General features: G+C 46.7%; 1 protein-coding gene across 6 annotated transcripts in view; it reads right to left on the bottom strand.

The window, feature by feature from the left end:
• Window positions 1-12,969, bottom strand: part of KIAA1217 (KIAA1217 ortholog) — a 294,522-nt gene that overhangs the window by 35,449 nt on the left and 246,104 nt on the right. For all 6 annotated transcript variants that reach the window (XM_069458968.1, XM_069458974.1, XM_069458969.1 and 3 more), the window contains 2 exons: window positions 12,714-12,760; window positions 5,572-5,738 (listed from right to left, as the gene is read on the bottom strand). In XM_069458968.1, the coding sequence (XP_069315069.1) occupies window positions 5,572-5,738; window positions 12,714-12,760 (214 nt within the window). The remainder of the gene's footprint in view (window positions 1-5,571; window positions 5,739-12,713; window positions 12,761-12,969) is intronic.

The raw sequence follows: 12,969 nt of genomic DNA, 5'->3' as shown, positions 1-12,969 counted from the left end.
CAGACTTCATGATCCCTGTCATTTCTGGTTGGTTTCTACTGACTGATTTTTCCTAAGGTAATAGGTCACATTTTTCAGCAACATCACATCTAGTAATTTTTTATTTTTAAGAGACAGGGTCTTGCTCTGTTGCCCAGGCTGGAGTGAAATTCAGCTAATTTTTAAATGTTTTTGTAGAGACAGGGTCTCGCTATGTTGCCCAGGCTGGTCTCGAACTCCTGGCCTCAAGTGACTCTCCTTCCTTCGTCTCCCAAAGTGTTGGGAGTACAGGCAGGTGCCACTTTATCCAGCCGTATGTATAGTAATTTTTGATTGGCTGTTGGGCATAGAGTTTTGAATTATGTTGTTTTCCTTTACAGATTTTGGACTTTCTCTAGCAGACAGTTCAGTTACTTGTGAATCAACTTTCTCCTTTAGAGGCTTATTTTTAAGCTGTTAGGGTAAATCTAAGGTAGTCTTTAGGGCTAGTTTAGATCTAAGACTGAGGCACAGCCATTCCCTGATCTCGACTAAATGCCTAGGTGCTCAGCAAGACCTCTCACTCCTACTTGTCAAAACATGAACATATCCCAGGCCTGTGTGAGCTCTGGGATTTTTTTTAACTTACAGCCCCTCAGTAGGTCTTTGCCTGCTTAGTGGTCTTTCATAGTACACATGCCTGGCTTATTATTCAGTAACAGACCCGCATATTTATATAGTTCTGTCTCTGCAGAGCTTTCTCCTATTTGGTACTCTAGTCCACACATTCTAGCTGTTTCCATTCTCCAAACTTTGATCTTATCTCCTCAACTCAGTAAGACCATCAATGCCACTCTTGGGTCATCCTTTTCTAGCATTAAGATCTGAAAAGTGCCTCCAGGCAGAAAGCTAGGTCAACTGTAGGTTGATTTCCATTCTCCTAAGCACCACAGTCCTGCATTGTCTGTTGTCCAATTTCTGAAAATAGTTGTTTGAGATATTTATTTTTCAGTTTTCTAGTTGTCAACAGTAGGAAGGCAAGTGGAGTTGCAGTTATTCCCTCCTAGCTGGAAACATAATTTATTGAAAATGCCTTGACATTTTTATAAACACACTTAGACAGAAATAATGTTTTTGGCCATTAAAATTTTAATTGGCCCAAACAAGTTATCTGTATCACTTCACGAAGAAACTAGCAGACGGCTGAACTTAATTCCATCCATCTGAGAATGGCCCCCATCTCACAAACCCAACCTTGATTTCTTAGGTAAAATCTATGACTACTGGTCTTGCCAACAGCGGATAACATGATTGGGCTGACTTTGCTGTGTAGTGGTGGCACTGAGCAGGGGTTATGCCACCAATCAGGAAGTTTCACGATGATAATCTGACCCCAGAGTAACTCCTGACCCTCTGGACAAGCTCCCCCAGGCATCAGAGAACAAGGAAAATGACGCCTCACCATAGCTTCATGTCATCAGGTGCTGTTTCCCCATCTGAGACAGCCTCTTGCTGTTTGAAACCCAGACTAGAGCTTGGTGCATCGTACAGCAGCCTGATCATCGACCCTGTACCAGTTCCATTGATTATTTCTGCCTGGCAGAGGAAAGACAGTCTTTTCTCAGGGATCTGTGACCATTATTTCCCATGTCACAAGATAAATGAGCCTCTGGTACATTTCCACGACGCACTATCTTATAAAAAGACACATTGAGCTAACTGTGTTGGATTTTATCATTTCAAATACAAGGGCTCTATGGACTACTACATTTATGTTTTATTTTGCTATTTTATCTCTTCTTTTTCCTGGGAAGAGATAGCAAGTTCTAAGGAATCCTAAAAAAATGTAACACTAATTTCAGAATAACCCATTTTTTTAAAATTTATCAGGAAGCAGAAAAAGGAGATAGGTCTAAGAAAAAAAATGTGGGGATTAGAGAAGTAGGATGTATCCATTCTCTCTTTAGACCAAGTCTTATCAGACCTCCATAGAACCTGTTCCATCTCTTCCAGAAGCTTCTCTCTCCCCTCAGCCCACAGAGAGCGGCAGAAATGCAGTCACTTCCTTAGATAGGGGATTACTTTGGTAAAATTCAAGTCCTATGGCATTTTGGGAAAAAGATGTTGCTCATTATGTTGAAAAGTGGGCCTTTCCCTAAATCCTATTAGGAAAGGTAGTGGACAAAGATGATCCTTTTCTGAAGAGAACATTTGTTAGGTGCAAGACCTTCACGAGATCCTTTTCCACGGTTTCCAGCTACTCACAGACCCGACTGTTACTTGCAGATGGGAACCTAACACTACAGAAGCTCCATACAGCTCTTGTAGCCATTGTCACTAAGCAGAGAACACATCCGACTAGCCACTAGGAATGAGACACTTTGTTTGAAGTCTGAGCTTTTAGTTGCTGGGTGTGTCTTTTGCACTCATGGGACGGTGGATACCTCATCTGTTTCTGCTTCACCCTTTGTGACAGTGACTGTTCTCAACATTCCCAGGAGGGATCTCAATGGACTGAGCATTTGTAATACCTGAGAGCAGTAGTTCTTATCTTGGAACATTCTAGAATCACCACTGCCTAGCCTCCATTTGGTCCATACCAATGCAGTCAGATTCTGGCAGTGATACCAGGTACTGGTATTTTTGTTCAGGGCCTCAGGTAATTCCAATGAGTAGCCAGGACTGATAATTTATGGGACCGATAATTTATGGGAATCTGGACAGCAGAGGATGACATGAACAGGGTTTTCATGACCTTCCACTCAGGCCCCTTTTACCTCCCTTGACATTACTTTTGCCCCATTGAAATCTACCCACTCCACTGTGTCTGCACCGAATTTTTATTCATGAGAATAATCCATCAATTCTGAAAATGCAATGCTCAAATAGGATATGCTACATAGTCTAGGATTTTCCGATGATTTGATTATCTAATTACTACAGCCGGCTGCCAAGCACAAACGATTTCATTCAGTGTCACTATTTTATCACACAATTCAAAGAACATTTGAATTTCTAATTCAATTTTTTGTTCTTCTGAGACTATTCTAGAGAGTTTCGTATATCTCCAATGATAGCTCCATTATCGGACTTATAATCACTCCGGGGTTGCACTTCATTTTTGGTGTAAAATAATACATGTGCTGAAGGAACACTGGTGCTGAAATAGCTTAATTATACTAAACTGTTTTTATCTTAAATAGACTCCCCTGACTGAAAAGGCAGAAGTTTGAGCAGGAAGAAAGCAAAATGGGACCCCAACAATACTAAGACAGAGACAGAAACAATAGAGCCAGGTTAGGAAGCAAAGTCCTTTCCCTGCGTGTCTGCTACTTAGAACTGCACAAACTCCCCAGCTCAAAAGCACATTTGTTCATTGTTCTTTATTCCCAGAAAGCCAGAAAAGTTGAACAATAAGGAAACTTGTGTGGTTAAGACAGCATTCCTAGACCTTGACCAAAGAGCTTCTTTGTTTAAGAAAGCTACTCTTCTGCACTGAGCTGCTACAGTTCAAGGGTTTTGCAAGGAGAGCCCAGTTGTGGGAAAACCCTCCAAGCCAGTGGGAGGATGAAACAATGCCAGCCACCAACAAGGTGATGCTACAGCCACAAACATAGCCTTGGTACCAAATTCACCTCTGACACCTATGAAGTATCCAGGGAGAAGTGTGCCATTCATGCTAAAGTAATGCCGTCTTGTACCCAAACCTCTCACTTTTGAGAGGTACTTCCAGGCAAATGATACATTTATTTTTCTTGTGAGCGTCCAATGAGGGCAGCACAATTTCCAAATGGCCAGCAGATGGCGCCAAAGGCAGGCGCAGCGAGAGGAGGGGCTTAACCGCCAGAAACCCCAGGTAAGCTAGGAAGTGACCTGCAGCCTCTGGCTGGCAGATGTGTCCTATGGCCTGCAGAGTACTAAGTAATTGGTTTTTAACTACTTTCCAACATTTTAAAATAGAGATAATTCATATAAAACCTGTATTTCCAGGTGTGCTTACAATATTGAAACATCTATTAATAGAAACGCTGGACTCTAATTCCATCGGGTTAAGAGCTGTCTGGAACTGAGTGGCGACTGTCCTTTAAAGGGGCCAATTTCCCATTGTCCTCCTGCTTCACTTGCTGTTACTGCCTGGACTCTGAAGACATGTGACTTTGTCACCTCTGCATACAACCCCAGCCCAACCTGTACATTGCATTTCATTGCAAAGTGTTTTTAAAATTGCAAAGCCATGAAGTGCTAATGCAAAGCATGTGTAACTTCATCGATCACGTGACTCAGAAGAAGCTTTAAATGAATTTGCATTTGATGTCCAAGTGTCTGGGACGTTGCCAGAGAGACAGCAGCTTTGGGAGATCTGAGGATTGGGCAGTGTGATCTGTTCTATCAACTCTCTCTTTTTCTTTTAATTTTTAGAGGCAGGGGCTCGCTCTGTCACCCAAGCTGGAGAGCAGTGGTGTGGTCATAGCTCATTGCAGCCTCGAACTCCTGGGCTCAAGTGATCCTCCTGCCTCAGCCTCCTGACTCACTGGGACTATAGGTATGCACCACCACGCCCAACTAATGTTTCTTAGTTTTTAGAGATGGGGGTCTCGCTAAGTTGCCCAGGCTGGTCTCAAGCTGCTGGCCTCAAGTGATCCTCCCGCCTCTGCCTCCCATCGCTGGGATTATAGGCGTGAGCCACTGTGCCCGGCTCTTTGGGAACTCTCAAGACCCAGGCTGGGGCCTCAGGGCAGGTCTCTCAAAGCAGCTGCCCTTGTGTTTGTTCTCTGGGAGGCAGAGGGTAAGGGGAAATCATTTTCTTAACCTTCATCGGGTGGTGAAAAAATGTAGGGCTCATGCCACCAGCACACTGGATGGGGAGGAGAACTGTGACTTCACACAGAGGTGCACAGACCCACTTTCTTAATGACCACGAGGAGATTGCATATGCTGCTTTGGCACATTTCTGGGATCTGTTGACCAAGATTCGTGACACGAAGGGTCATGTTCCCTCCCCTTTGACTCCCACGTAGCCCATATATTCCCTCCCAGTGGAAAAGGGCAAGGAAAATCAGATGGGTCTCACCCTCCAAATGAAATGCAGATGTTTTTCTTAACAAATAGTCATGGGGGCTTTTTTTGCTTATGGTTTCATCTTCTACTCTACACTCATCATTCTAAATACATCACATTTCCTTGCAAAAAAAAAAAAAAAAAAAGACTTGGGCGACTGTCCACCCTTGTGCCCGCTCACTGCAGAGGGGGACGGCGCCCACACGCTGTCAGCAGGCAGCCTTAACTGGCTGTTGGCGTGTTCTAAGGGAGCTTCCCTGCATTCAACTCTTTTCCAGAAGCAGATGTTGAATAGTTTCTTCCTGGGAAAAGCATGCACAGCTTAAAGAAGGTGGCCTAGATTGACTATAGTTACGGCAGGTGCCTCTAGCCCAGGACTGTGCGTCTGAGAGAGGACACCAGGTCGCTAGGGTTCTACTCTCCAGGTCTTCAGCCAGCCCGGGGAAAAGCACGCTAGACAGAGCCCAGGGAAGGCGCAGGGGAGCTGGGGATGTGGGAGGAGGTGAAAGGGAGGAGGAGAAAGCTGAGCCAGGGCGGCTAAGTCAGCGCCTGTACCTGGAGCTGCCGCATCTGCTGCAGCTGGAGCCTGAGTTCGGCCACGCTCCGCCGCATGTCCAGCAGGCTCGCGTGGATGGTGGAGGTGCCTGCAGGCGGGGGCTGGCCGGGTGGCACCGTGGCCTCCAGGGCGCCGAGGGTCTTCCCACCAGACACGTGGGGAGTTCCTACGAGAAAAGAGCAGCAGAGAACCTCAGAAGGCCAGAAAGGAGAGCCCAAGCTACACGTCCCATCCCCATGCAGATGACTGCGTAACTCTAAAAACACTCGTTTCTTGCATTAAGAAAAAATGCTAAACCGTGCAATGTTAGAGTGCGCAGTCTGTAGAACTCTAGAAGTTCTAGAAGTTTGGTGCCAGAGGAAGGCAGGCCACAGAGCAGCACGACAGCATGGTGCCATGCTAAGGAAGCTGCCTATGTTCCCATCTACCCGTCTGTCTGTCTTGTATGTTTGATACAGAGTCTTGTTCTTTCGCCACAGCTAGAGTGCAGTGGTGTCATCATAGCTCACTGCAGCCTCGAGCTCCTGGGCTGGAGCGATCCTCCTGCCTCAGTCTCTTGAGTAGCTGGAACTACAGGCGTGCACCACCGCGCCTGGCTAACTTTTCTATTTTTGGCAGAGACGGGGTCTCGCTCTTGCTCAGGCTGGTCTTGAACTTCTGACCTCAAGTGATCATCCTGCCTTGGCCTCCCAGAGTGCTAGGATTACAGGCATGAGCCACTGTGCCTGGCCCTATCTATCTATCTTTAAACACACAGGTTTGCACAGAGAAAAGTTTAGAAGTCTACATGACAAGGTTTTAATAGTATCTCTAGCTGTTTGTTGGTTTTCCAATATAAGTTTCATATTTTTTATTACTATTTTTTTGTATTTTTAAATCTGTATAGTGAATACCTGTAATTTCATAATAGAAAAAAATAATTTTTAAATTCTGAGACCTAATATAGACCGCTTATGTGACAATTTCCTGCATGGCCGATGCATCCTTCTTTCTGGGCAGAGATCGGGGATCGACTGATGACCAAGGGGACACGAGTAAGAACTGTGTACCGTCTTGAATCCCTTCAGGTTTCCAAAACCCCAAGACGCAGGACCTCTCCACACACATCCCCTTTGCTAAGAAAACAAGGCGTGATGCAAAAATTCTTCAGGACAGGAATCAAAAAACGCAACAGAGAGCAACTCTTCCTACATTGTTTTCTAGCTACCATAAACGTTTGCTCCTTGAATTCAACTTAAATAATCCTCCTGTATTTCCTGATTCTATCTGGGAAGGGCCTGATACCACCAGGTTGCCTTTGAAATGGCTCAAAAAGAACCGCAGGTGGGTGAAAGGATCAGCAGGGTTTAAGGTACGGGAATGAAAATGAAGTGCTGTGTTCTTCTTAGGACAATGCGGTTCTATGGAACAGGCCCCTGGAGTGGGTGCTGAATCCGCATTACTTAGGCACACACGTGCACACACGCTTCCGTTCCGTTCTCCTTCCAGGGAAGGGAAGGTGGGATCTCTGTCCCAGCCCAGGCTGGCCTTGCAGGACAGCACACGGCCGGTTATCTGCATACGCTGGAGTGGCTACGGCGTGGCAGCCCGTCCCTCCAACCCGGCGCAGCCACCGTGCGGTCCCTCCCCAGCACACACTCCCTGGCAGAGCGTCAGTGGAGCCACTGCCACGGGCTGGAGGTGGCGGGACAGCGGGAGAGGAGGCTCCTCAAAACTGTCCTCTTCCTTGCTTGGCCTCAGCAACACTGATGGGGAGCTGACGGCTCAACACGCCCTTCACCAGCCCTCCATTGGCCCCCCTTGGGGGAGTCGGCAGGGCAGGCCAGCAGGCAATTTACAGGACGGCCGAGGGAGCCCCGGCGGAGCAGACAGTGAGGTGTTTGTCATAGGGCCGCTCACACCATCACCAGGGATGGCTCTCATCAACTCTTGGTTGTTCTCCTATTGCCACCACCCACCCAAGTAAAAGTCACCCTCAAAAGAACAAGGTTGGCCGTCTCTGCAATGTTCAAAAGGATGTTCTCCAATTGCAAAGGTACTAAGAAAAGAATATCCAATCACATTTCTAATGACAGCTGCGTGTTAGAATTAACTTAGTGCCTTCCGAGGTCAATTATTCTGAGATGGGACCAGGATCAATGGCAAGTTTTCCTTTTATGATCTGTCAGATTACTTTATCCTCACTCTCCCTATACACAGAGGCACAGGCGTGTGTGTATGTGCGTGCACACACACACACACTCACAACATGAAATAGCATTTGCACAACAAATCAACCTATTTCTCCAACAAAGACCACACTGCGCTAGCTAGCCCCTCTCTGGTAAGAACCATTCTAATCCCTCAGCCAAAGGCAGGCGCACGATCCTTCCTCACCCCTCCTTCTCCTTACGCTTTCTGAAGGTACCAATACACCTCACCCATCTTTTATTGTTTTCTTTTTGAGACAGGATCTCACTTTATCACCCAGGCTGGAGTGCAGTGGCATCATCATAGCTCACTGCAGCCTCCAACTCCTAAGATCAAGCGATCCTCCTGCCTCGGCCTCCAGAGTAGCTGGGACTACAGGCATGTGCCACCACACCTGGCTAATTTTATTTTATTTTTTTGGTAGAGATGGGGTCTTGCTATGTTGCCCAGGCTGGTCTTGAACTCCTGGCCTCAAGTGATCCTCCTGCCTCAGCCTTCTAAAGCGCTAGGATTACGGGTGTGAGCCACCACACCCAGTCACCAATATTTTATTCCATGGAGGAGAAGCTCGCGTCTACACACGGCTGTGACAGCTGAATGCCTGAATAACTGGTTTAAAAAATATCTTTCATGAGCACATTTCTATATGGAATCTGCACTCATTTTTAAAATGTCTTCATCTATAACTTCTTAATCTGGTATGTCTGGTTTCTAGCTCCATCATTTATGGAAATGGCTCTTTATAAGTGGATCAGTGACATCCTAGTTGTCAACCCCAGGGATGCTCTCCAGGGCTGACGTGACTTCGCTTCAATGTGACGCTGAGCTTTGCCAGTCCCTTCTTTCCTTTTTAGTCACTTTGAAACTTTCCTCTCCTTCATCTTCTGCCCTCTCTGCTGCTCCATATGAGTCAATCTCTTTTCCAGCTCCTTGCTCTGTCACCCTTTGAAACCCTGGCGTCCTGGGTCTCTTCTGCTTTCTAGGGAGATCACTTCCGCTGCCGCCACCTGCCAAGGGCTCCCACGTCCTCGTCTGCAGCACAGCTATTTTCAGACCCACATGTCGAAAACTGCCCAGCACTGCCAGACTTTCCCATGAGCAGGTCAAATTCGTTATTCCCACTTATCTTCCCCAAACCTCTTTCTATCTCTGTGGTCCTAAATTTAGCACTATTATCCACTCAATTATTTAAACCAGAAACTGGGGAATCATTCTCAGTATCCACTTCTTAGTGTGTGACCTTGAGCAAGTAACTTAACCTCTCTCTCAGTTTCCAGATCTGTAAAATGGGTATAAGGGTTACTGGGTGGGCTAACAGAACATGTAGACTGCTCAGCCCAGGGTCTGGCAGAGATGAAGTCCTCACTGCAGTTAGCTGTGATCATTATTTCTCCGAGCACAGTGGGTGGGAGGACCCCCGGCCAGCCGGCCCCTCCTCACCGAGGGTCTCAGCAGGTGCAGAAGGCTGGGCTGGGAGTTGGGGGGCAGCTGGGCTGGGAGTTAGGGGGGCAGCTGGGCTGGGAGTTAGGAGGGCAGCTGGGCTGGCTGAGCTCTCCAGGCGAGTGCCCTGGATTCTAGATTCATCATGGAGCTACATCTGGTGGGTGGGGACCCCAAGTGGCAAACGAGTTCCCATAACCAGAGGACCTGGGATCCACCCACCAGGCCCACGCATGGCGGGGGTCACATGCTGTTCCTCACGTGCCCAGCCGAGAAGGGACAGTCAACACACAGTTTGTCCCCAGAACCTCATTCCTTTCTGCATACTTCACCCCCTCCAGGCAATTTATCTTGGTCAGTTTTCTCTTAAGATGAATCATTAAACGCACATTTGATGTGGATCTACTGTGTCTTGTTGGGATAAGAAGAACACAGGCTTGGGGCCGGCCAGACTGTTACTCTTGCAAGCTGTGCGGCTTTGGATGAGTAACTTAACTTCTCTGAGCTTCCCTTTCCTTCCATGTAAAATATGAATAGTGACATCTTCCCTGCAGGGTTGTGTGTGTTAAATGATCTAAGGCAGAGTATAAAACCCACAGTATGCCTTTGAGATGGGAGGTTCCTTCTGTTCTCGTATATCCACAGTAAACTACCTATTCCTTAAGTAACCAGGGAGTCTACGTTTCCCTCTTTCATTTAATCTTGGCCAATTCTTGACTTCTACATCATTCCATTTCCTCCTCTGCAGAACAGGGATAATACTTCTCGTCTTGTAGCTTACTTCCTAGGATTCTGGAAGAATTATTATGTTTTGTGCACTGTGTGAGGCTGCTATGGCAACCAAGCCCCTGTGGACAACATCGAGCCCTGATACAACAGGACGAGAAAGTCTGAGCTCAGCAGAGATGCGGGGAGCGAGGCCGCGTGTGCGTTGCCGGCGGCGTCACAGATCGGCTCAGGCTTTGGGAAGAGAAAACTGGCAGTGTGTTGCCAGTGCTACTAAACTGTTTGTGCCTTTGGACTCACTGACTCCCCTTTGGGAAACACAGCCAAGGAAACGGCATTTGCTCCTGCCCCGTGATCAAAGCGGAAATTTACAAAATTTTTCAAAGCAAAGAAATGAAACAACTTATATGATCTTTAAAGGCATTGGGGTATCTTAACACAAAAGAATGAAGTAAGATGATGGCATGTGGACTATGTTCATGTGTGTCACATGTGTGTGGACACGTGTTCAGTTTCCTCCTCTGGAACACTGCAGCAAGAATTGCACCTTGAAGCCACAGTCAGGAGTTCACGAGGGACTGTGGGAAACCACTGATCACGGTGCCTGGCACAGAGAAAGCACTTACCACGTGTTTCCTGTCATTATTATCCCACAAAAAGCAAAAAGGAAGAAAATGAGAACACAAAAACGGCTTGCACGTGCTGTTGAGAACCACGGCATCGGACGCTCATCATTTCTAGAATGGATTCCAGAGGGTGGAAGGTTTTAGCGTTTAGTAGGTTCCTTGTAGTCCCTTAAGTTCATAACACATTCAAAAAAATGAATGAATAAATATCTCCAAAACAAACTGGCAACTGCACTGAAGACAAGTTTAGCAATTTCCATGAAATAATTCTCTGGCTGCGGCCAAGGCCACTGATTGATTTCTAAGCAAAACAACAGATCCTGCCAGGGTCAGGAACGCTGGCGAAGCAGTGCCGTTGGCTTTGCAGCTCCGCTGTGCTCGGCCAGTGCAGAGGCAGGACTGCCAGGGGCCTCGCTGAAGTCCCCAATTCGGTCCACTCTACCACGCTGCACACAACTGAGCACATGGCTTCCCTAAATGTGGGGGTTCCACCCAACTTGCCATATGCTTGCTGTGTAATTTAGCATCTGAACATGTCCCTGCTAAAGATTTCTATTTCTAACCCGATGGGAGGGAAGGCCTAACCTTCTGGAAGAAGCTTCTCTTGAGACTGCAGGGGAAGACATTCGTCACATAGACCTGCATACTAGTGATGCCACCGCTAATGGAACTGGGTCCTCTTTTGGGGGAATGCTGGCATTTAAAAAGCAGGCCCTAGTCCATGGATACCTTCACATCCTGCCTGGACACCTGGTCTCTCCCTATTGGCTCTTGTTCCTCCTCGTCCATCCCCATATTGCTGCTGGGCTGACATCCTTCCCCAGTGTAGAACCTTCCAGTAACTTCACTTAGAATAATATCTAAATTGGCCGGGCGCGGTGGCTCACAGTTGTAATCCTAATACTCTGGGAGGCTGAGGCAGGTGGATCGTTTGAGCTCAGGAGTTCAAGACCAGCCTGAGCAAGAGCGAGACCCCATCTCTACTAAAAATAGAAAGAAATTATATGAACAACTAAAAAAAAAATATATAGAAAAAATTAACGAGGCATGGTGGTACATGCCTGTAGTCCCAGCTACTCGGGAGGCTGAGGCAGGAGGATCCCTTGAGTCCAGGAGTTTGAGGTTGCTGTGAGCCAGGCTGACGCCACGGCACTCTAGCCCAGGCAACAGAGGGAGACTCTGTCTCCAAAAAAAAAAAAAGTAAATGCCCTTGACCTGGATGGCTCTTCTCCCCTCTAAATCCTATTCATCCTTCGGGCCCCAGTTTGTGTCACTTCTCAGGGACATATCCTCAGTGTAGCAAGCGTTGTCGGTTAACATATCGACTGCACACTAGAAAAAAAAGTTTTTTCCCTTTCGGACCACGGTGTTTTATTACAAAAACAGAATAAAAACTTTAAAAACAAAATGATGCTTTCTAATTTAATGAATCATTTGTTATTTTTTATCGCTTTCTGTGTTTTTTTCCAATAAAAAAGTAATATAAAAACTTGAAAATTAGTAATGCAAAAAGTAATGTGAAAACTTGACAAATAATTCGTAAGGGTAGAGTGTTTTCCTGGACTTGTCAGCCTTAAGTGTAATTTAAAGGTAAATATAAATAGAAAAATGAAATGTACTGACTTCTGTTTATTTAATGCACGTTTTTAGAATTAAGCTGTCAATATTAATTGTAACAGTAAGAACATCAACAAGTATGATTTTCACGAACCAGCTGCAGGGTTTTTTGCCCAGGTTTTGATTCACGAGGTCCTGGGCTCAAAACTAGCGTGAGTTAAATGCAACTCACACGGCAGTTAATGTGGTAAACATCTACCCCGCACTTCTTAACACTCGGCCCACGGAAAGTTACAGGTCTCATTATCCATCTTCCCCGCAGGCAGCCCCGTGTCTCCGTGAGGCCACCGCACGGCCACAGAGATGGGCAAGCGAGTGACTAAGTGAATGAATGAAGCAAGAGTGACGGGAGAGGACACTGCTTCACTCGTGGCATCAGTGAGTGACACAATCTGCAACGCCAGCATTATCTAAAAAGGTGTGGAAGTGAGGGAGGCATCCAGGAAGCCACTGAAGTCACACCAAGTAGGTGACTTAGAAGGTTGAATACTTCCGAGACCAGCCCCGATCCAGGGCAGCCCGGGGCTCCCAGGAGCACTTACCTGCACTGTCTGCGTGGTTCCTGGCTGTGGTTTTCATCATTTTCTCGCTGAATAAAAGAAAAAGAGAGTCAGCTGTACGGTTTCCAAATGGCCTTTTTTTTGTCCCTCTCATTCACTATTCGAAGCGATTAGCAGTGATGGCATTAAGCGATGAGGCTATTTTAGCATCAGCACCACGACCGGCCGGATGGAACGACTTCCCAGGTGTCCGCCCGACACCGGGGGGTGGAATGCAGCCCGGCACACGCGTGACTTT

This window comes from Eulemur rufifrons, chromosome 25 (assembly GCF_041146395.1).
Source record: "Eulemur rufifrons isolate Redbay chromosome 25, OSU_ERuf_1, whole genome shotgun sequence".
In the NCBI taxonomy this organism is placed as follows: domain Eukaryota; kingdom Metazoa; phylum Chordata; class Mammalia; order Primates; family Lemuridae; genus Eulemur; species Eulemur rufifrons.
Note: the sequence above shows the minus strand (reverse complement) of the source record. Positions and strands in the feature narration are given on the sequence as shown.